This window comes from Lepus europaeus, chromosome 5 (assembly GCF_033115175.1).
Source record: "Lepus europaeus isolate LE1 chromosome 5, mLepTim1.pri, whole genome shotgun sequence".
In the NCBI taxonomy this organism is placed as follows: Eukaryota; Metazoa; Chordata; class Mammalia; order Lagomorpha; family Leporidae; genus Lepus; species Lepus europaeus.
In genome coordinates this window covers 69,966,001-69,990,442 of record NC_084831.1, presented here as the reverse complement: position 1 = coordinate 69,990,442, position 24,442 = coordinate 69,966,001, and the positions used below count along the sequence as shown (strand labels likewise).

At 40.0% G+C, this 24,442-nt stretch overlaps 1 protein-coding gene across 1 annotated transcript in view; it reads left to right on the top strand.

Moving 5' to 3' along the window:
• The window catches only part of PIGK (phosphatidylinositol glycan anchor biosynthesis class K), a 153,448-nt gene that overhangs the window by 6,349 nt on the left and 122,657 nt on the right, over positions 1-24,442 (top strand). Inside the window, exon 3 of the mRNA XM_062191566.1 lies at positions 1,475-1,566. Within this exon, the coding sequence (XP_062047550.1) occupies positions 1,475-1,566 (92 nt within the window). The remainder of the gene's footprint in view (positions 1-1,474; positions 1,567-24,442) is intronic.

Below are 24,442 nucleotides of genomic sequence, written 5' to 3'. Positions count from 1 at the left end.
CCGGCACCCCAACCGGGACTAGAACCCGGAGTGCCGGTGCCGCAAGGCGGAGGATTAGCCTGATAAGCCACGGCGCCGGCCTAATTGTACATTTTGAATACGTTTGTTATGAGATGCTTTCTCTTTTACCCTTTTTCAAAAGTGTTCATTTTTTCCTTATTGAATTATAATATTAGTTTTTGAATATGATTTCAAGTTTTTACATTTAAGCTATAGTTTTGTGCTGTTTTTTGACATGGATTTATATTTTTATGTAGTTGAAATTTTATTTGATTTTTAAGTTGGATTCCAGGTTGAAAAATTTACTTTAATGAAAACAAATTGTATAACTCCTCTGTTTGGCAAGAGCAAGAGCATTTATGCTATTCTAAAAATTGTTTTTATACCTACTATAAGCAAAGCCATGTAGTAGGAGGCAGGAGTATACTTGGTGGATCTCATACCAACTGATGCCAATCTCTGTTTATTTGCTTTAGAATGGCTTTTTTAAGAACACTGACTTTTAGCTGGAGCCATGGCTCAACAGGCTAATCCTCCGCCTTGCAGCACCGGCACACCGGGTTCTAGTCCCAGTTGGAGCACCGGATTCTGTCACGGTTGCCCCTCGTCCAGGCCAGCTCTCTGCTATGGCCCGGGAAGGCAGTGGAGGATGGCCCAAGTGCTTGGGCCCTGCACCCACATGAGAGACCAGGAGAAGCACCTGGCTCCTGGCTTCGGATCAGCACAGCGGCCATTGGAGGGTGAACCAACGGCAAAAAGGAAGACCTTTCTCTCTGTCTCTCTCTCTCACTATCCACTCTGCTTGTCAGAAACAAAAGAACGCTGACTTTTAACCTGAAATTAGATTTTCCTACTTGGTATAATTTTTGGGAATCTTTCTCTTTTTTTTTTTTTTTGGACAGGCATAGTTAGACAGTGAGAGAGAGAAAGGAATCTTTCTTTTTAAGCCTAAAAATTGATTGAATTATTTCTGGTTTTCTGTTCATTTCAATACCTTATTTATTTTGCATCCTCTTTTGTGGATAAAACCCTGTTTTGTATGTCAAGTTTTAGTCTATTTCCTATGTTTCTCATATTTAAGGAAGCAATCCAGAGTGAAATGAATATGATATGACTCCAAACATCTAATTTTCTTTTGTATTCTGTGAAGAAATTATGGACATTTTTTTTATTTCTAAAGAATTTAATCTTAGAAACAGACATATTAAAGAATCATAAAAATTGAGAGTAACTGACTTGGTTCAATGTTTAATTAAATTCCCTGAATTTAAGTTTAGTGGTCTTTTTTGTTTAACATTAGTTTTGAAGGATTGCTCTTCAGAAATATTGTTTTTTGTTGATGGTTCTCCATGTACTTTGCTGTTTATAAGCTTGAAACTCTTTTTTAAGCCATCCATATATCCTACTTAAAGACAAATATTTCTATAACTCCATGGTTTATTTTGACTCATAATTTTTTTTTTTTTTAATTTAGGTGTGTACATCTCGATTCTGGTTTAATTATCGGCATGTTGCAAATACTCTTTCTGTTTATAGAAGTGTCAAAAGACTAGGTATTCCTGACAGGTAAGAAACCTTAATAAAACTTGACTTTGAACCCCAGTGAAGATCACGCTTAGATGATTCTTACTGTATTTGCATTTTCATGTTGCTTTTGAAAAAGATAAAGAAACCTGATTTGAAGTTTTATTTATGTTATTAGAACAGACCACTGTGTATGAATAGTTATATCTTAAGATGATGGCAAATTAAAAAAAGAGAGAGAGGGAAATCAAGTACTAAGGTAAACAGATTTGATAAAATAAGATTGTTCAGTGTTTTTTTTTTATTAGATACCTTAGAGTTTTTGTTTTACTTTTTCTTAAAAAAAATGTATTTAATTTGAAAGCAGAGTGATAGAGAGTAAGAGAGAGATCTTCTGTCCACTCGTTTACTTTCCAGATGACTGCAACAGCTGGGGCTTAACCAGACTGAACCCAGGAGCTGGGAGCTCCATCTGAGTCTCATATGGGCGGCAGGAACTCAGATATTGAATCATCATCTGCTGCTTTCCAGGCACGCTAGCAGGGAGCTGGACTGGAAGCAGAGCAGCTGGGAATTGAACTGGCACTTCAGTATGGATGTGGACATTCCAAGCAGTGGGTTAACCTGCTGCACCACAACACCTGCTTCTGCCAGAGGGTTTTTAATTGCAGGCAACAGAGGGCGCTTGTTGATTCAAGCAGAAAAGGAATTTATTGAAAGCATATTGATTACTTCACTGAATTGTTAGGAAGGCTGTAGCTCTAGCTAGTCAGGAACAAGGAAGACTAGATAGCAGAAAAGACATCTAAAAGTCATGGCATGAGACCAGTCCGGTGACAGTATTGCAAGCTGCTGAAGGCTAGATTCAGCCACTGCGTGACTGGTACTGTTGCCTTTAGAAATTTAATGTTGCAGCTTTCTCCTGCTGCCAAAAAATCTAACCTTCATTGTCCTGGCTGCTTACTGTCTCTAACTCTTACAGAGTCCTTTTTGGACATGTCATATTGGCAGAGGCTAGATCAAGCACCATGTATGTGCTGCAGGGTTTCTGGAAGAATGATGTATGGCATTATTAGCTTCTGTATAGGAAAATTAGCTCTGCTTTCTATGAAGACTCATAAACTGGGAAGCTTCCTATTTGTTGGACATGAGTTCAGATTTAAGTCTCTACTCTCATACCTCTACTCACATCACATCCTCTACATAGACTTTGTCTATGATAGATTTGTTTTCGCTACTATCAAAGTAGGTACAGCAAGAAACTGCCGTGAATTCAGCTGTTGCAGTTTGATTTTATCAACTACTGTGAGGCATTGGGGAAGGATCTTTTTTTTTTAAAGATTTATTTTATTTATTTGAAAAAGTTGCGGAGAGGGTAGAGACAGAGGGAGAGGCTGGGTCATTCCCCAGATGGCTAAAACAGCCGGAGCTGCGCTGATCTGAAGCCAGGTGCCGGAAGCTTCTGGGTCTCCCACATGGGTGCAGGGGTCCAAGGACTTGGGCCATCTTCTACTGCTTTCCCAGGCTATAGCAGAGAGCTGGATCAGAAGAGGAGCAGCCGGGACTAGAACCGGCACCCATATGGGATGCTGGCGCTGCAGGCCAGGGCTTTAACCCGCTGCGCCACAGCGCCAGCCCCAGGGAAGGATCTTTGTAGTCAGATATGAGTTTGAAATCTGACTTCAGAGGAGATTTTGTCTAAGTCATTTCTCCATCCTAGCCCACTTCTGAATCTTACATGATGATAGTGCTTTCTTCTTTTCAAATTTCAAGTGCTTGCAGTAAAAACAGATATGGATAAAGTGCTGCAGGAGCAGAAAGGAAGCAGTGCATCGCTCAGGAAGCAATTATATTTTGTTCTATGTAAATAGGTCACTTTAGCCTAAGAAACTGATAAAAGCATAATGCAATTTCTATATTTCATCTGGAAATTAAGGCAATTAGCTCTTATTAGTATTTTAAAATTACATTAAACTAAGTCTGAGAAGGAGGTTGATTTGTTCTGTCAAGTGTATAATTGTAATTCTTGTCATTTGTCTGTTGGTTCTTTTAAATTGAGCTGTTTAGTCCTTTGCTTTTTAACTGCTATTGCTTCTTTACCTAATGTATTCCTCAGGAGAATCACTATGCATTGTTGGGTAGAAGTTTTTACTTTGGTAAATGAATCTTTATGTGTTCTGTGAATCAGCTGTTAGGATACATTGAAATAATTTACATATGCTTTGGAGGGAATTTTTAGAAATAGAAGATACTATTAAGATGTATTCTGTATATTACGTTTAGTAAGTTTGTCTCTAGGTTTAAGAAGGAATTTCTGTAAAAGCTTATTTCTGTTTTCAGTGGTTACTTGTCTGTATCTCTGTTTATGAAGTCTTTGTTGTGAGAGTGAATTGGGGATTTAAGCAGTTGATAATTTAAACCATTTAAACTTGTTTGTTAATTTGACAGAGACAGAGAGAGAGAAAAAAAAAATGGGCATAGACTGACAGAGTCCTCACATGCTGGTTTACTCTCCAGTTCCTACAATGTCCAGGACTGTTGGGCTGGGCTGAAGTGGAGAGTCGTGAACTCAATCCAGGTTTCCCATGTGGGTGGTAGGCACCCAACTTCGAGCCATCACCTGCTGCCTCCCTCGTGTACATTAGCAGGAAACTGGAATCAGGGTGAAGCTGGGATTTGAACCCAAGCACTTCAATATGAGATGCACGTGTCCCAAGTAGCATTTTAATCTCTAGGCCACATATCTGCCCCCAACCATTTATTATTTAACAAATCGAAATCAATAGAAAAGATTGTTGTGCTTTTAGTGTATTATGGTAAATGTTCCTCTTTCTGGTGATGTATCATTTTACTCCAGTATAGAATTGAGTATGAAAGTACAATTGTAGATAACCTTTAGTCAGAAAGTAACAAATAGTTTTAAAATAACAGTTTGAAAATTTGAAGTCATTAAGTACCATTTGTAATTTTAAAATTTGAATTTTAATTATGTTTATTTTATACATTATGGAACACTTTCAGTAGCTTCTATCATAATCCCTGAAATGATGTTGAGAGGAAATGATTGATCACTACATTTAATAGCAATTATGAGTAATGTTCTGGTTTATTGGCTTCTCAAAAGAATATTCATTTTCTCTTTGTTTTGAAATAGAATATGTTTGCGCTAAGTCTTCCTGTGTGCTTCAATAATAACTTAGTTCATATATAAATCATTTACTAAAGCCTTTGAAATAGATGATTGTCTTTTGTTTTGAAAGTTCTTGTTAATTATGCTAGTCTGGTTTGAAATACATTAGTTATAGCCCTAGTCTTCTCATTTCTCTCTGGTTTTGTCTTTGGATTTTTAGATACTCCAGCCTTGCTAAACTATTCGCTAGGCCTGAAATGGCTGTTTGTCCTTCTAGTGTGCTGCTACCTAGGCCTGGCTTGGATTCTGAATCAGTCATGGCACACATTAAAAATATGTACTTCTCAGCCTCTCCTGCAGATTTGGAAAATTCTGATTCATAAAATCTGAAATGAGGCTAAAATATAAGCTCTATATGTGGTTCTGATATACAGTACAATCAAATTTGGGAAATGCAACTTTAATTTTTACCTTACCTGCCAATTTCCCTTTATTCAGGTATAGTTCCTAAGTCTGTCTGTCTGTCTGTCTTTTTTTTTTTTTTGACAGGCAGAGTTAGACAGTGAGAGAGAGAGAGACACACACACAGAGAGGAAGGTCTTCCTTTTCCGTTGGTTCACCCCCCAAATGGCCTCTGTGGCCAGTGCGCTGCGCCAGGAGCCAGGTGCCAGGTGCTTCCTTCTGGTCTCCCATGTGGGTGCAGGGCCCAAGCACTTGGGCCACCCTCCACTGCCTTCCCGGGCCACAGCAGAGAGCTGGACTGGAAGAGGAGCAACCGGGACAGAATCCGGCGCCCCAACTGGCATTAGAACCCGGTGTGCCAGCGCCGCAGGTGGAGGATTAGCCTAGTGAGCCACAGAGCCGGCCATTCCTGAGTCTTAAAAAGGCATTTCTTGACCCCCTTGTTTGTTTTTATAGTATCTTGTGGATACATGCATTATAGCATGTTTCTTCTAGTTGTATGTCTTACTCATTAGACCATAAATACTTGGATCTACCTGGCACTCTAGTAGGGAGCTCAGCAGGTATTGGAGAAATAAGCAAGTGCCTTGGAAATATTTTTTGTCAGCTGTACAAAGCAAACACAGACTTGACTTTTTTTTTTTTTAAGATTTATTTATTTAATTTGAAAGTCAGAGTTACACAGAGAGAGAAGGAGAGGCAGAGAGAGAGAGAGAGAGAGAGAGAGAGAGAGAGGTCTTCCATCTTCTGGTTCACTCCCCAGTTGGCCGCAGTGGCCGGAGCTGCGCCAGTCTGAAGCCAGGAGCCAGGAACTTCTTCCAGGTCTCCCACGTGGGTGCAGGGGCCCGATGACTCAGGCCATGTTTCACTGCCCTCCCAGGCCATAGCAGAGAGCTGGATTAGAAGTGGAGCAGCCGGGACTTGAACCAGCGCCCATATGGGATGCCAGTACTGCAGGCGGCAGCTTTACCTGCTATGCCACAGCGCCGGCCCCCCAGACTTGACTTTAAAAGTAGAAATATTTATATCCCCTAAATTGTGTTAGTATAGTTTTTAGAAAATGTTAATTTATAGTGAAAATACTTTAATAAATGTGGTGCCAAGATTTTATATTATTTCAAAATATTTACTCAGAGAAAAGTGTTGTTGATTCTAGGGGAGGGGTAAGGGAAAATATACTCAATTTTATAGCTAAGCTGCATGCAAAAGAGGTCTTATAATTTGTGCTCAAACTTTTTCTGTAACTGTAGTCGGTGCTTAGAGATTTTGTTTTTATATGCCTGGTTTGAGCTTCCTGAAATGTCTAACTATTTTTAGGCAATTTTCTGTCTTCAAATAATTGTTTGGACTAAGCCCCTGTTTAGCTACTTACAATGTGCTTAATAAGATTAAGATGAGGAAGAGAAAAGGCATTCAGCAGAGGTTAGGTTCTGAAGTCAGTAGTGGAGCAAAAACTGAGCCTTAATTACTCTCAAAAGTTGTTTAAGTAGCTCATGAATTACAGGATGATACTATCTTTGATCAGGTCTGACATAGTCAGCTTTTCCTGTAGTGCTAGCACAGATTACTGCTTTCGTTATTTGAGCACTGGATAAAAGTGGTTTTCTTATGATTAGGAGCCACATTATAGGAAAACTGTGCATATCTTTAACGCTGTAATTGTGCTGCTCTTGCTGAGAGGCACATGGCAATTGAGGCTGGCTGGGGAAATGTAGAATCGCAGTTCCCATCTCAGGTTTGCTCTGGGAAATAAAAGCATTTCTTATTAGGCTGGAGATCTGTCTTGTTTTCAGCAGAATGCATAAGATTAAATTTATGGAGTAAAATGTGTATGTTTTTCTTAAAATATAATTTAGCTTTACTATAATTTGTGTGGATATAAGTTTATATAATGATCCTTGTAAAGAACTACCTATTTCTATAGTAAAATCTATAGTAAAATCCAATAGCTTTTTTTGAGTCTATTTTTTCCTTTTTCCATATTTCAATCATTACATGAGTCTCATTCTTAATTTAAATCTTTTATTCATCATCTCTTATTCAGGAATTTTTAGTATATACAGAATAAGTATCAAATCCTTATCCTGGTACTCAAGGATTTTTGCCATCTGGTTCCACATCTGCTATTATGATATTTCATTTCAACCCCTTTGTGCTCCAGCCAGTTCCTTCTTGTATGTTCTTGTGTTGGCTTTCTCATTTGATTTTAACAGGTCCCTTTATCTACAGATCTTTCCTCCCTCTCTACTTTCTAGTTTTCTGATATCCAAATTCAATTCATGCATTCCCTAAAGCTTTCTTGCTTCTTCTTGCATAAATATTATTTTGTTTATTCTTATGGGACTTTTCTTGTGCTGGTCTAATTTGCTCAAGGCTAGATGTGATACTTTATGTTCCTGGTAGTGTATAAATGAATGAATTGTGTTCTAAAGATCCCTAGCTAGAGACTTTATTGATCTAGACCAGAAAGGAAATGTTTATGAATACTGTTTATTTGTATCTCCTTTAATTTTGATTCTCAAACTCAACAGAGCTAAAAGTGCTTAATTGTTGATTTGATAAACTATTCCCTAACTCCTACTTTAGGGATCCATGGGCGGAGAACAATCTTACTTTGATACTTCACACTGATTTCTTTCAGACAGAAAGTTTTAAGAATTTTGCCTAAGACAAGTCAACTTCAGCCTGATTTATCTGCTGCCTTCCTACCATTTAAATCATCTTAAGATGTACTTTTTCTTTTTCATTCCTTGTCCTTTTTAATTTCTTTCTCAAGAAATAAATTTTCAAATTAGAAGTCGTATATACTTAGAAAGTCATATGAATTATGATAATGTTTCAGTAAATTGGAAAAGAAAAAATGCTAGTTACCTGTTATTGTTTAAAAATCATATTGGTAATATAACTTTCCTGTTGCTGCTTATACTGCTGTGGAGTAGGCCTTATGTGTAAGAGTGCATATTTTAAGATAGATAATTAATGAACTATCTCAGCAAACTTAATTCCTCATTAATAATATAGAAAATATTATAGTTCCTTGAATGCATTTGTGGCTTTTTGTCTAATAAGGGCAGCCAAAATGGATCCCTGGTTCTGGCCTCCTTCCTATACCCTCCAACATACTTCTTTATAGTGCATTATTTCATTTATTCCTTGAAGCCTTTATGGGAGATTGTTTTTTCGCATTTTGCATATTAGAAATGTTTGCTCACAGTGGCTAAAGACTTGCTTAAAGTCCATTAAATAAAAATTGAAGCAGAATTTGAATTCAGGTCTTCTGACTTTATGGTCAGAGCATTTCTTTTGTATCACACCTGTTTCCTCCCTGAGAAGTTAAAGCAGTTACTGTTTATGTATATTTACAATTAGAGAATTTTTTAAAAAAGATATATTTATTTGAAAGGCAGAATAACAGAGAGAAGGAGAGATAGAGAGAGAGAAAATATTCCATCTGCTGACTCAGTTCCCAAATGGCTGCCATAGCCAGGGGCTGGGTCAGGCCAAATCCAGGAGACTGGAACTGCTGGGTCTCCCAAAGGTGGCGGGCCCAAGTACTTGGGCCATCTTCCACTGCTTTCCCAGGTGCTTTAGCAAAGATCTGGATCAGAAACGGAGCAGCTGGGACTAGAACTGGCGCTGTGGTAAAAGGATGGCAATTTTGCAAGTGGTGATTTAACCTGCTATGTCCCTCCCCCGCCCCCCCCCCCCCCTTTTTTAATATTTTTTGCCAGGCAGAGATAGACAGTGAGAGACAGAGAGAAAGGTCTTCCTTTCCATTGGTTCACTCCCCTAATGGCCCGCGCTGCACCGATCTGAAGCCAGGAGCTGCGTGCTTCCTCTCGTCTCCCATGCAGATGCAGGGACCCAAGCACTTGGGCCATCCTCCACTGCCTTCTTGGGCCACAGCAGAGAGCTGGACTGAAGAGGAGCAACCGGGACTAGTACCCAGCGCCCCAACTAGGACTAGAACCCAGGGTGCCAGCACCACAGGTGGAGGATTAGCCAAGTGAACCACGGCGCCAGCCTAACCTGCTGTACCTCAATGCTGGCCCCAGTTATTTTATTCTCATGGCAATCTATAGAGATTGGTATAATTGTGAACATTCATCATTTAAATGCCTTACTGAATTCTACGATGTCTATCCAACATGGTAAATGTAGTGACTGTAGGATAGTTAAAATAGTTAATATGGGCCGGCACTGTGGCTTAGTTGGTTAATCCTCAGCCTGCAGTGCCAGCATCCTGCATGGGCGCTGGGTTCTGGTCCCGGCTGCTCCTCTTCCAGTCCAGCTCTCTGCTGTGGCCCAGGAAGGCAGTGGAGGATGGCCCAAGTGCTTGGGCCCCTGCACCCGCATGGGAGACCAGGAGAAGCACCTGGCTCCTGGCTTTGGATCGGCGCAGTGCGCTGGCCGAGGCGGCCCTTTGGGGAGTGAACCAATGGAAGGAAGACCTTTCTCTCTGTCTCTCTCTCTAACTCTGCCTGTCAAAAAAAAAAAAAGTTAATATTAGTTTAAAAAATATAAGGAATACCTCTCTTTCCTATTATTTTTTCCATGGTTTTTACTTATTTCATGCTTCTGTACTTCAGACAGCTTTGTAGCTGTTTATTCCTGCCTCTAGTCTCTTTCTCCCTCCAACTCATCCTACACACAGCTGTTAGAATTATCTTTCTCAGACACCAATTCCATCTTTTCACTCCCACAATCAAAAACCGGCAGTGACTCTCTGTTGCCTTTCTAACAATTCTAAATATTTTAACCAACCTTCAGGCTTTGACTAGTGTTTTTAGTGTCAGCATGATGTGTTCCTGTGTTGATTTGTTGTGACATCTACTACATAATATTAGTCACTCTTGTTTTTATTTTTGACTTCTGTTCCCACCTACAGCGTCTAGGGTGTCCTATGTTTCTTTCTCTCTTTCTCTCTCTCTTAGATATTTAAGAAATTTATTTGAAAGGCAGAGTGACAGAGAAGGAGAGATATCTTCCATCCAGTGGTTTACTCCCTAAATGACTTCAATGGCCAGGTCTGGGGCAGGGTGAAGCCAGGAGCCTGGAGCTCCATTTGGGACTCCCACAGGGATAGCATGGACTGAACTATTTTCCCTGGTGTGTTGGCAGGGAGCTGTATCTGAATCAGAGTGCCTGGAACTTGAACCAGTGCTCTGATGTGGGATGCCTGTGTTGCAGGTGGCCACTTAATCCTGTTCACCACATCGCTAGCCCTCTATGTTCTCCTTTCTATTCATAGATCCTTCTCTGTGTTGTTTCATTATGTAGGTCTTTGTAGAATACTCTGTACAAGAGGTCACTGACTGACTTGTGAGAAAGTCATTACAGTTAGTTTGTAAAATTTAAAAAATAACAATATGCATATAGCTTTGACATTTAATCCTTTTACTATTTTTATATTATCTTAATATACTCATGATCATATATTATTTTGTAATCTTGCCTCTTTTTAAAAAAAAAATATTTATTTGAAAGTCAGAGAGATGGGGGAAGGCAGACATTTAACACAGAGTTCCTGTCTGCCAGTTCACACACAAAATGCTTACAGTTGCTGAGGCTGGCCTAGGTTGAAACCTGGAACTGGTAGGTAACTCAATCTGAGGCTCCCACATACACAATATGAACCCAGTCACTTGAGCCTTCACCTGATGCCTCCCAGGATATTCATTAGTGGGAAGCTGGAATCAGGAATGGAGTCAGGACTTGAATCCAGGCACTGTGGTGTAGAATGTGGGTGTCCCAAGCAATATTTTAGCTGCTGTGCCAAACATCCTTCCCCACCCCCCCTTTTTTTTTAATGAACAAAATGACTGGCATTGTAGTAAATTGTATTTTGAAAATAATTTGCAGCAGGGCTGGTGCTGTGGCTCACTTGGTTAATCCTCCGCCTGCGGCACCAGCATCCCATATAGGCGGCGGGTTCTAGTCCCAGCTGCTCCTCTTCCAGTCCAGCTCTCTGCTGTGTCCCAGGAAGGCAGTGGAGGGTGGCCCAAGTGCTTGGGTGCCTGCAACCGCGTCAGAGACCAGGAAGAAGTACCTGGCTCCTGGTTTTGGATTGGCATAGCTCCGGCCGTGGCGGCCATTTGGGGAATGAACCAACGGAAGGAAGACCTTTCTCTCTGTCTCTCTCTCTCACTGTCTAACTCTATCTATCAAATAAATAAATAAAAAAGAAAATAATTTGCAGCATACTTTATTTTTTAAAGATCTATTTGTTTATTTGGAAGGAAGAGTTACAGAAAGGCCAAAGAAAAGGCAAAGAGAGAGAAGAGTTCCATCCACTGGTTCACTCCCCAGATGGCTGCAATGGCCAGAGCTGGGTTGATCTGAAGCGGGGAGCCAGGAGCTTCTTTTAAGTCTCTCATACTGGTGCAGGGGCCCAAGGACTTGGGCCATCTTCTACTGCTTTCCCAGGCTAGAGCAGAGAGCTGAATCAGAATGCAAGCAATGCAGGTAGAGGCATCACTCACTGTGACACAGCACTGGGCCCCAAAGGCAGCATACTTTCATAGTTATTGTCATGATAATTTTTTAAAAAGATTTACTTATTTATTTGAAAGGCAGAGTGACAGAGAGGGAGAGACAAAGAGAGATCCAGCATTCTCTGTTTTACTCCTTAAGTCACCAAAGCCAGGAGTCTGGAACTCCATCTAGGTCTCCTACATGGGTAGCAGGGGCCCAAGTACTTGGAGCATCATCTACTGCTTTCCCAGGCGCATTAGCAGGGAGCTGGATTTGGAAGTGGAGCAGCCAGGACTCAAACCAGTGCTCTGATAGAAAATGCCTGCACCATATCACAGGCAGCAGCTTAACCTGCTGTGCCACAACACTAGCACCCTGTCATGATAATTTTGTTTCATGGCTTTTTAAAAAAGATTTATTTATTTGAAAGGCAGAGTTACAAGAGGCAGAGGCAAAGAGGGACAGAGAGGTCTTCCATCTGCTAGTTTGCTCCCCAAATGGCTGCCATTAATGGCCTGAGCTGGTCTGATCCGAAGCCCGGAGCCAGGAGCTCCTTCCAGCTCTCCCACTCCGGTGCAGGGGCCCAAGGACTTGGGCCATCTTCTACTGCTTTTCCAGGCCATAGCAGAGAGCTGGATGAGAAGTGGAGCAGCCAGGACATGAACTGGCGCCCGTATGGGACTCCAACACTGCAGATGGCAGCCTTACCTGCTATGCCACAGCGCCATCTCCTGTTTCATGGCTTTTAATATTCTTCCTGTTGTCTCCTATCATTTCCCAATGGTTTTTTTCTCTTATACTTTTTAAAAATATAAGTAATATGGGTACTTATGTATTCTGAACAATCTGTCAGTTTGACTCTCATGTTGGCAACTGATTTGACGCACCACATGATGTTCCTGATGGAGAAGTATATAATATCTTAAATAAGGACACATTTAGAATAGAGAGGAAGCTGAAATGTGCACTAAGGAGAATAATGACAAAGATCAAATGATAATTTTGACCAGTACCTTCTTGCTTGTACCTTTACATAATAACTAGGACCAATTTGCAAGACTAAGAAGACCCTAGATGGGGGAACATTGGGGAAACTTCTTTATTGACTTATAAATAGATAAAGTCTTAAGATGTTGAAGACAGGAGTACTGCTTCCTTTAGCAGTGTCACAATATCTTCACTGTTATCATTAACCTTATATCTGCTACCTGTTTTCCTTATATTTGTAATTTAGAATTTTCTTGGCTATTGTTGGGTCTTGTTTTTCCACATTGTTAGAATCAGCTTGCAAAGTTCTCAAAAAAAACAACAACAACAACAAAAAAAACAAAAAAACCTTATTGGGATTTTGATGTATGTTGCCGTTTGGTAACATTTAATTGTTCTATAATTTTTATTTTTTCCTATAAACATCTTTGGTAGAACTTTTTAGTTTTTTTTTTTTGTTATTATAAATGACATCTTTCTTAAAATGTGTTTTCTAACTTATGTTGCTGTGCATGCAGTTGATATTTATATATTATTCTCAATGCTTGCTGAACTCTTGTTAATTCTGATTAACTTGACTATAAATCCTTTTTTGATAGCAGTAAAATCTGTGAACAATATGAATTCTTTCAAATCTTGTTTTTTAATTTTTTTATCTTAAGATTTTGATATTTGAAAATTTTGGAATAAAAATGACCTTTAAAGGTCTCGAAATTAATAGTCCAGAAAAAATCTTTTATTTTCTACTTGAGAAAAATACGTTCCTGAGAGGTAAAATGACATTTAAGGTAAAAAACCACCTGGTGACACACTAGAATCATGATATAGTGATTATATTATAGTGTGCTGCCCAGTTTATCAGTGTAAATATTAAAATAATGGAAAAGAGTAAGTGAAAGCCTTTAATTTAAATTGAAGATAAATATTGATATGCCTTAAAAGATGAAGTTTAGATAACTTAATATACTTGATTTACTCTTACAAATAGTAATAACCAAAATTGTAATAGTTTATCTTCAGAGCCTTTTTCTATAATAAGCTGTTCATTTATTTCAATTTGAGGATGACTTAGCAAATTATTTTATTTTAGTTTTTTAAAAAGATTTATTTATTTATTTGAAAGAGTTACAGAGAAAGAGGGAGAGACAGGGAAAGAGAGAGAGAGAGGAAGAGAGGAGAGAGGGAGAGAGGAAAAGTAAGAGGGAGAGAGGGATCCATCTTTCATCTGCTGGTTCACTCCCCAAATGGCTGCCATAGTCAGGGGTGGGCCAGGCCAAAGCCAGGAGCCAGGAGCTTCATCTGGGTCTCCCATGAGAGTGGCAGGGACTCAAGCACATGGGCCATCTTCTGCTGCTTTCCCAGGCACATTAGCAGGGAGCTAGATTTGAAGTGGAGCTGCCAGGACTTGAATTGGCACCCATATGGGATGCCAGTGTCCAAGGCAGTCAATTAACCTGATGCGCCGCAATGCCACCCCTAGCAAATTATTTTTATTCTTATTTTTTGTATTTTTTGCAAATTATTTTTATTTGCACTGTGGTACTCCCAATTTAGTGGACCTTACTGATACTTTACATCTAATATTTACGTCAGAATGTACAAGCTTGGTTTCTTGAGTATTTCTAGTTGCCTTTTAAGTAGATTTGTTTAATGGTTGTTTTAAAATAAATTAAAAACCAGTTTGAAATTCATGTGCTTCCAAAGATTGTGTGAATGTAAGGACCTTAGATGGGAGGTAGTTTGGCATAGTGTTTAGGAGTATAGGCTGTCTAGGCAGACTAGTTTAAATTCTAATTTTTTTATTGAGTGAGACAGTAAGATAAAACCTGGCCTGATTTTTAGAGATGGACAAGAAGGACAACGTGTCTTGTATTGTTTTTGTTTCAGATTATTATGAAGCAACGCAAAGCATGTATGAGGTAAGGGTATGAGTTTATGGCTACAGCTTCTCTCTACTCCCCTAGTTTCTCACTGTGGGGATGTTTGGCAGTGAGCATAGCCTATAGAGAGAGACAAATCTGTAGATCAGAGGAATTGAGAATGGTCAATACGGGAAGGACTTCAACCTGCTATCACATTTGAGGGTATTTCAGAAAATTTGTGGAAAAATGGAGTTAAAAGATATAGTTATTTTGTTACAAAATGGTCAATCCACTCATAGTTTTTGCGTAATATGCCTTTTCCATGAACATTTTGAAGACTCCTTGTAAGGCATTTCCTTATTGTGCCTGAAGTTCTTACTTAAATGTTTTACTACTTTTTTTTTTTTTTTGGACAGGCAGAGTGGACAGTGAGAAAGAGACAGAGAGAAAGGTCTTCCTTTGCCGTTGGTTCACCCTCCAATGGCCGCCGCGGCAGGCGTGCTGCGGCTGGCGCACTGCACTGATTCAAAGCCAGGAGCCAGGTGCTTCTCCTGGTCTCCCATGGGGTGCAGGGCCCAAGCACTGGGGCCATCCTCCACTGCACTCCCAGGCCACAGCAGAGAGCTGGCCTGGAAGAGGGGCAACCGGGACAGAATCCGGTGCCCCAACCAGGACTAGAACCTGGTGTGCCGGTGCCGCAGGCGGAGGATTAGCCTATTGAGTCACGGCGCCAGCCAATGTTTTACTTCTTATTATATTATCAAGTCTTCAGTAAACCTAGAGTAAAATTTGAGGTGTAACAAAGGGTTAATAACACCCTTTCTGCATAAGAATCTGATTTTTGATCACTTTGTAACTTTGTTCCTTTGGAAATATGATAAAGGAAGGTGTGATATTGCTTATGATAAAAATGTCCCCTTATTAATTTGATGACTGTAACTGGACTATGACAAATAAGCAATAAATACTTGAGAAACACCTATCTTTGTGATGATTTTGATAATTGAGGTTGTTCTTTTTAGACTCCTTGAAAACTGTGTCTATGAAATTGCTACATAAAATTACCAGCTTCAGGCCGGCGCCGTGGCTCACTAGGCTAATCCTCCGCCTTGCGGCGCTGGCACACCGGGTTCTAGTCCCGGTCGGGGCACCGATCCTGTCCCGGTTGCCCCTCTTCCAGGCCAGCTCTCTGCTGTGGCCAGGGAGTGCAGTGGAGGATGGCCCAAGTCATTGGGCCCAGCACCCCATGGGAGACCAGGAGAAGCACCTGGCTCCTGCCATCGGATCAGCGCGGTGCGCCGGCCGCAGCGTGCCTACCGCGGCGGCCATTGGAGGGTGAACCAACGGCAAAAGGAAGACCTTTCTCTCTGTCTCTCTCTCTCACTGTCCACTCTGCCTGTCCAAAAAAAAAAAAAAATTACCAGCTTCAGTGGAGCATGAATTTTCTAAGCCAAAATTAATACTGTGCTCACCTGGTGTAAATCTTATTCTTTTATGCCTGAGTTGTCACCTGAATGACCAAAGAGAACAGCATGGGAAGAATACACACACAACACACACACACACGCCACTCTGTCAGCAACAGATTCTTTGACATGAAAGAGAAAATCCTGAGCAGTTAATGTGTATTGAGAACCTCTGCTGTTTAGAATATATTTGTCAATTCGTGTAATTTCCACTAAATTGGAGATATAAGGAATAAAAAAATAGTAAGAGAATAAAAGCTGAAGCCCCCAAGAAAAAACTTAAGTACTTAGGTGTGGACAGAGGAAGTGATATCAGAATCAGTCAGATTCAACTTGCCATTTTACCACAGAAAGTCGTGATAGTAATGTTTCTAAGAATGTTCTGAACTCTTTACCTGCTATGCCACAATGCTGGCCCATTCTGAGCTCTTTTAATGGAGAATCGATAGAAACAGTGTTCTTTCTGTCATGATGTACCTGATTCTTTCAAGGGTATTAAAAAGATAAGTGAAATGGACATTTGTGAATATGATTTTATTTCCTTGGAGAAAAGATATTTCACAGAATTTTATACTAATGGTTTCCAAGAATTTTGCCTTAGCATGAATGGAAGGCTACTTGACTCAGTAAAAGGTACCCTGATGTTAAATTTTTAACACCTATCCATTAACTTATGTTTAAAGGTATTTTTCTCTCTCTAAGATTTCAAAAGATATGTTCTTTTAGCAAGTAAAACTCATATTAATCAGATCTTAATTCATGTAAATTTCTATTTTTCTCAACCAGAGTGGGCTTCTGTAAAAAAGAAGTATAGCCCAATCAAATAAGACCTTGTTAAGGAGCATGCACTACAAGTGTATTTTAGGGTTTATTATATGGCAAGTAAAATCTGATGTAATTTCTTATATTTCATCTAGTTCTTCTGATATTTTTATGCTTAATTATTAGGCTTAATAAAAATAGATATTCAAATGTTAATTTTTTTAGGAACCATTGTGTTTAGTAGATTGTATTTACTCAAGTGTGTTGTTTAGACATTGCCTTTTATTTTTTGTTTGCATTTCAGTATTTATTTAATGTTTGACTCCTGCAGTAGGCTTTCACAAGTTGGAGAACACTGAGAAATTATTTTTCCCAGAAAACTATAACTGCATGTTACCAGACAGTATAAATATATGGTTAAGCTAACATTAGTAAACATCACCATTTTATAAGTTACATTACAAAACAAATTATCAAATATCCAAATAGTAAATTATGTACTCAAAGGCATATAAAATATTAGATGTCTACTCAATTCTTTAGCAGAAATCTGACTTTTTTTGTGAAAGGATTTGGGACGAGAAGGAGAAATATGTATTTCAAACAAAAAAATAGCTGGGAAACAACTTCTAGTAAGTTTGGAAGAAAATAACAAGAATTCCAAAAACTTTATAATTGAAATATTTTCAATCTTAAAAAAATGTACTAAACTTATATATTCTTCATATTCTATACTAGAGAATAACAGCATTTTATTAAAAGTAGTTAAGAGCTCCTATGAAGTGACCAGGTAAATAACCATGTATGTCTGGCTTTCAATATTTGAAATGTCTGAAAGGATAAACCACAGAAGATCTAAAGTGTTCATAGTGCCTATGTTTTATTTCTGTATGACACAGATACCTTATGTATTGATAAAATTATGGCGTGGGAATAGATTGAACGAAGACATAATTCAAAACTACACAATTTCAGGAAAGGTAATCCTTTACAGATCATAAGCAAATTAAAATTGTTTCTGAAAAAAAATCTTATGAGAGAGAGAGCAAGAAATCTCACTGATTCATTCCCTTTATGGCTGTAATCACCTAGGTTGGGGCAGGCTGAAGCCAGGATTTGGGAACTCAATCTAGGTATTTGATGTGGGTGGCATGGATCCAAATACTTGAGCCATTTCTGCTGCTTCTTGCTTCTCAGGTGCACATCAGCATAAAGCTAGAATTGGGAGTGGCCTAGGACTCCAACCCAGGCACTCCTATATGGGATGTGGGCATCCCAACCTGTAGCTTAACACCTAGGCCAAATGCCAGCCCTAGTAAACATATTTTAAATGCTAAACACTAAGGATGTTTTGCAAAATTTCCAAATAGATTGCTTATAACTCAAATGTAAAAATGTTGTCCAGCTTATAACTTGATAAAACTGCTTTTCAATATTTTTATGGGTGCATTGTCAGATTTATTACCCAAACTTACTTGTTGGCTAATATATAGGACAAATTAGATCCTGTCTCAAGCTCTGCTTGGAAGACAGTAACATCAGGCACCCTGGTTTTATGGTTGCAGCAGTTGTTTCTGGGACCACTTGAGTCTTGGCAACATATAGGATACTTTTCCAGATACAACAGTGGTGCATTTGTCTTATGGACTACATATTCATGTTTCATCTCATCTTCTAATAATGCTGAAGTAATACACACTGGAGTTGCCCCAGGGTCTGCAATGCCATGAACAGAAGTACAACAAGCAGGTTCTTCATGAAACTTGATTTTTACAAGGCTTATCTAGTCATAAACAATCTAAACAATCTGGATGGTGGTGCACTTTTTTTTTTTTTTGACAGGTGGAGTGGATAGTGAGAGAGAGAGAGACAGAGAGAAAGGTCTTCCTTTTTGCCGTTGGTTCACCCTCCAATGGCCTCTGCGGCCGGCACATTGTGCTGATCCGAAGCCAGGAGCCAGGTGCTTCTCCTGGTCTCCCATGCAGGTGCAGGGCCCAAGCACTTGGGCCATCCTCTACTGCCTTCCCGGGGCATAGCAGAGAGCTGGCCTGGAAGAGGGGCAACTGGGATAGAATCCAGCGCCCCAACCGGGACTAGAACCCGGTGTGCCAGCTCCGCAAGGCGGAGGATTAGCCTGTTAAGCCACGGCGCCGGCCTGGTGGTGTACTTTTATCAGAACAGTTGAGAATATGCGGATTTTTTTGTCATAAATTGCTTCACATAGTTTTACTATTTTAGTGATTCTGTACTTCTTAAGTTTCTCAATAAGTTTGTTTAAGGTTAAATTGATTGGATTGTGTGCAATAAGAAATAGCATGCTCTTGTCTTGATTCCTATAGGAGCTGGGTGGTTTATTCATGCTGGGTCAACTTAGTTAAAAAAAAGCAGAGTTATGAAACAATTTTAGAAATTGTATATAGAAATCACGTAATGAAACTGAAGTCTTCTTTAATATACTTCCCCTCAAATTCTCTGTGTTTTGTGTATAAAGTCGGTAGTAACAGGAAATGGAATGAACTTCTCCCATGAAGCAAAAGTTCTTTAATCTAGCAACACTGAGGTTGTACATCAAGGCTTACCAGGTCAGGGTCAGAATTGTAAAATACTCTCCCAATTTCTTTTCTTCTTCTTTTTTTTTTTTTTTTTAAAGATTTTATTTATTTATTTGAAAGGTAGAGTTACAGACAGTGAGAGGGAAAGACAGATACAGGTCTTCCTTCCATTAGTTCACTCCCTAGATGGCTGCAATGACCGGAGCTGCGCCGATCTGAAGCCAGGAGCCAGGTGCCTCCTCCCAGTCTCCCATGTGGGTGCAGGGGCCCAAGCACTTGGGCCATCTTCTGCTCTCCCATGCCACCGCAGAGAGCTGGATTGGAAGAGCGGCAGCCAGGACTAGAATCTGCACCCATATGAGAGGCCGGCACTGCAGGTATAAGATTAACCTATTGCACCACGGAGCTGGCCCGTCCCAATTTCCAGATTACCTGCTCTTATGAGGACTTCTTAATGGAGTAGTATTATATTTCTACATATCACTTGCCCTCATAAATCTTGAGCTTAGCAGTAATTTGCATTGCCCTTCAGCAACTCTGTCATGGGTAACTGTAAAAAGAAGTGTTGGCTGGCGCCACGGCTCACTAGGCTAATCCTCCGCCTGCGGCGCCGGCACCCCGGGTTCTAGTCCCGGTCGGGGCGCCGGATTCTGTCCTGGTTGCTCCTCTTCCAGGCCAGCTCTCTGCTGTGGCCGGGGAATGCAGTGGAGGATGGCCCAGGTCCTTGGACCCTGCACCTGCATGGGAGACCAGGAGGAAGCACCTGGCTCCTGGCTTCGGATCGGTGCAGCACTCCAACCGCAACACGCCAGCCGTAGCGGCCACTTGGGGGGTGAACCAACGGAAAAAGGAAGTCCTCTCTCTCTCTCACTGTCTAACTCTGCCTGTCAAAATGAAAAAAATAAAATATAAAAAAGAAAGAGGTGTTTTTACTCATTGAAGATTGTGGTCTAATATATTGCTGGTGCCACGGTAGAAGCAACACAGGTGATGGGAGTGGCTGTGGCTGTGAGTGCAGATCAGAGGTCTGTGGTGATTGTTGGTGGGTGCACTAGGCCTATAGTAGGTTTGTTATTTAATTTGGAAGGCAGAGACAGATATACACACAGACACACACACACATACACACAGAGTGAGAGGGTAAGAGAGAGAGATGTGAGAGACAGAGAGGGAGCTCTCTCATCTGATAGTTCACTCCCTAAATTCCCCTAACAGCTGGCCCAGGGTCAGGCCAAAGTCAGGAACTAGAAGCTCAATCCAGGTCTCTCACATGGGTTGCAGGGATCTGCCCAGCTACTTGAGCCATCACCTGCTACGTCGCAGAGTGTGGATCAGGAGAAAGTTGGAATCAAGAGCAAGGTAGGGAATTGAACCCAGCCACTCCAGTGCAGGATGTGGTCATTACAAGCAGCAGCTAAACAACTGTGTCAAATGCCTACCCTTGGCATAGGTTTGAAAAAGAAATTTAAATCAGAGTGTCTCATTCTTTAAGCATTATTAGATAGATTTTATTGTAATTAAATTTGGTAAAGATCCTGTTTTTAAATGTGAGAATAATCAAACGTTTTTTTTAAAAATTAAAAAAGTATTTGCAAAGAAATTTTGAGCATACATTACTTCGACCTTTGAAAATGGAAGCACTAAGATGAGATTCTTGAAATGAAAAGCAATGTTCTCTTAGTATTTGTTGGTGTAAGTGAAGTTAATTAAAGCTTTTCATCTGGCTGTGCTCATGAGTTAGAAGTGTGATGAAAGGCAGTGTATGCCATTGTGCCTAAGAATGTAGTTGCAGCTAAAAGTATGTGGCTTCTAAATCAGATCTGTCTTCTTATTAGTCGTGCAATTTTGGACAAGTTATCTGATCTCACTGAATTTCCTTATTTTCAGAGGATTGGATTGTTATGATTTAGTGAGAAGTAAGTAACTAGAAGGACACCAGCCTAGTGCCCATCACACAATAAGCTCAATGAATGTTTATTTCCAACATCCTGTTCTCTACTCCATTGCCTCTAGCAATTTTAATCACTGTTTCTATGTTACTACTGAAAAAAAAAAAATTCAAAGTTCCTTTTCTTTTTTTTTTTTTAACTTTTATTTAACGAATATAAATTTCCAATGTACAGCTTATGGATTACAATGGCTTCCCCCTCCCATAACTTCCCTCCCACCCGCAACCCTCCCCTCTCCCGCTCCCTCTCCCCTTCCATTTGCATCAAGATTCATTTTCAATTCTCTTTATATACAGAAGATCAATTTAGTATAAAGATTTCAACAGTTTGCACCCACATAGCAACGCAAAGTGAAACATACTATTTGAGTACTAGTTATAGCATTAAATCAAAATGTACAGCACATTAAGGACAGAGATCCCACATGAGGAGCAAGTGCACAGTGGCTCCTGTTGTTGACCCAACAAATTGACACTCTAGTGTATGGCGCCAGTAACCACCCTAGGCTGTCGTCATGAGTTGCCAAGGCTATGGAAGCCTTCCAAGTTTGCCGACTCTGATCATATTTAGACAAGGTCATAAAAGACAGAGTGAGGATAGTAACCAATGATCCTAAGAGTGGCATTTACCAGGTTTGAACAATTATACAGCATTAAGTGGGGAAGAGGACCATCAGTACACACAGGTTGGGAGTAGAGCCATTGGTGGTAGAGTAGAGGTTATAATTACAAAGGAATGAGGCCCAAGTACGCTAGACAGGGTCTAGAACAAAGGACAGAGTCATTATTAGAGGAGCTAAGAAAGGTGTTGTCTAAGCTACAATTAAGTTTTCTGATTGAGAGGCAAATAGAACCTGATAGAAGGGGCTTGATAATAATCTGTTGGGCTTTAGGCCTTGTAAGTTAAGAGGCCCAGACCTATCTATCTCTTCACGTGGGGTATATCCTAAGGGAGGTGTGAACCTCCTAGGGGAAGGCACTCTGTTGACTTTCATTACTTGGCTGGCCTAGGAGGAGAGCTGGCCAGATAAAGGCAGGTGGCATCTCTAACAAGAAATTTACAGTTCTGCCGGCAATGTTGCTGACCCTACTTGGCTGTCCCCTCAGCTGCAGTGGTCACTTTGGAAGTTGGGCTGAGTGAAGGGCTTTTCAGCTTAGAGCCAATAAGATCTGTGGCTCTGACCTGGGCATCCTTCGACTCCAGGGCTGGTCCATTTCCAGTGATCCAACTCTTGGCAGAGCTGCCAGGGCTCCTCACAAGCTGACTTCTGCTGAAGCCCAGGCTTACCACATTGAAAGCCACTGCAGTGGACTGGCCTGTTGGGTCTGCTTGAGGGCAGATCACTGTACATATCAGCCATTAATAGGCCTGCCACCCATTGCTTCTGATGCCTAGCTTTCTTTTCCTCCTGAAAGTTCCTTTTCTAAAACTCTTGCCTTCTCTTTTGTTTTTAATATGGTACTAAAATTTTGTGTTCAAAGGTATTTTTAGAAGTTATATTCAACATACCTCTTCTCAATTTAAAACAATTTTCTCTTTTACTCCCTGGAAATTAAGTAGAGTTATTCTGTAATGTTGGTTCCATTTCCCCATTACTTTTAATGTTTTTTTCTTTAATCTTAGTGAAATGTCCAAACCAAAATTTATAATTTGGATGAAGTTTTATTCTAAGCCTGAACACTTTAGTATAGAGTGGTTAAATCAAATCCATGTGAATAGTATGTGTGTGTGGCCAAAACCAGGAGCCCAGGAGCTTCATTCAGGTCTCCCACTTGGATGGCAGGGGCCCGAGCATTTGGGCTATCTTTCACTGCTTTTCCTCATGCCAATAGCATAGAGCTAGATTGGAAGTGGAGCACTTGGGACATGAACTGGCACCCATAAAGGATGCCAGCATTGCCGGTGGTGGCTTTACCCACTATGCCACAGTGCCTACCCCTCCTAGTTGACTTTTATGATCAAATTGAAGAGCAGAGCACTGGCAAAGTACTCTTCACCACCAATGTTCCATATCTCTGTGTTTTCTTTTTTGCCAAATGAATTTTTAAAAACAAAAGGAGTTCAGCCTCCACAGAAGCAGAGCCATCTAAGTTCTCTTAATGCAAAGAATACCTGAGCTGTCAGCTTAATGCCTAAAGAAAACTAAGAGGACCTATTGATTTTCTTGCTATTTGGGAATAGAAATGTACCAGGGAAGGCATTTTGATGATGTGTGTATGTATTTTGTAGGAAATGAATGGTCATATTCTAGAAGGTTGTTTATAGCACTCTGAAGATATACAGGTAGACTTTTCAAATCTATTGTTGCTAAGCAAGATTCCAAAATATTTCTCATAAAGTTATTGAGTTAGGGAGAATGATTGAATCAGTACAGATCATTAGTCAAAATAACAAGACAAAAGTTTTTGTTAACATGAGGATTTATGAAACATTTCACATAAATAGTTTATTATGGATGATATGTAATGTAACAAGGTTTCAAAAGTTTTATATGTTTTGGCAAATAATAAGTTGTGCTAGATCAGTGACATTTGTGATTGCAACCATTTTTGATTTCAACTGTTTCTGTGAGCCATCCAAAATGTTAAAGAAATACAATAACATAATATTGATACTGTACTAGCAATATTACATTATTGAATTTCAAGTCTAAGGAGTGGTGTATTTCAGTAAATCAGTAAGCTATTTAGTGTGGAGTTGAGCAGTGGAAAACAGGAACAAAGACTTGGAGAACTTGTCTACACATAATACTGATATTAACCTTGACAGAAAGGGGAAAAGGTATAGGTGAGGCATCTGTTACTTGCCCTACCTTTCATTATGGGAAGAATGGTTAATATTGGGAGTGTGTTCCCTGCTTCATCTGTGCCTCCAAACACACATACCAATGACATAAGCAGATGTAGAAAAAATGATGCTAAAATTCATGTGGAAACACAAGAGACCCCAAATAGCTAAAGCAATCTTATACTAGGAAAACAAAGCCAGAGGCATCATAATACCTCATGTCAGGACATACTACAGAGCAGTTATAATCAGAACAGTCTGGTACTGGCACAAAAATAGATGGATAGAACAATGAAACAGAATGGAAACTTCAGAAATCAATCCATACATCTAGAACCAACTTATCTTTGACAAAGGAACTAAAATCAATCCCTGGAGTAAGGACAGTCTCTTTACCAAATGGTGCTTGGGAAACTAGATTACCATGTGCAAGAGTATAAAACTAGACCCCTACCTTACACCTTACAGAAAAATCCACTCAAAATGG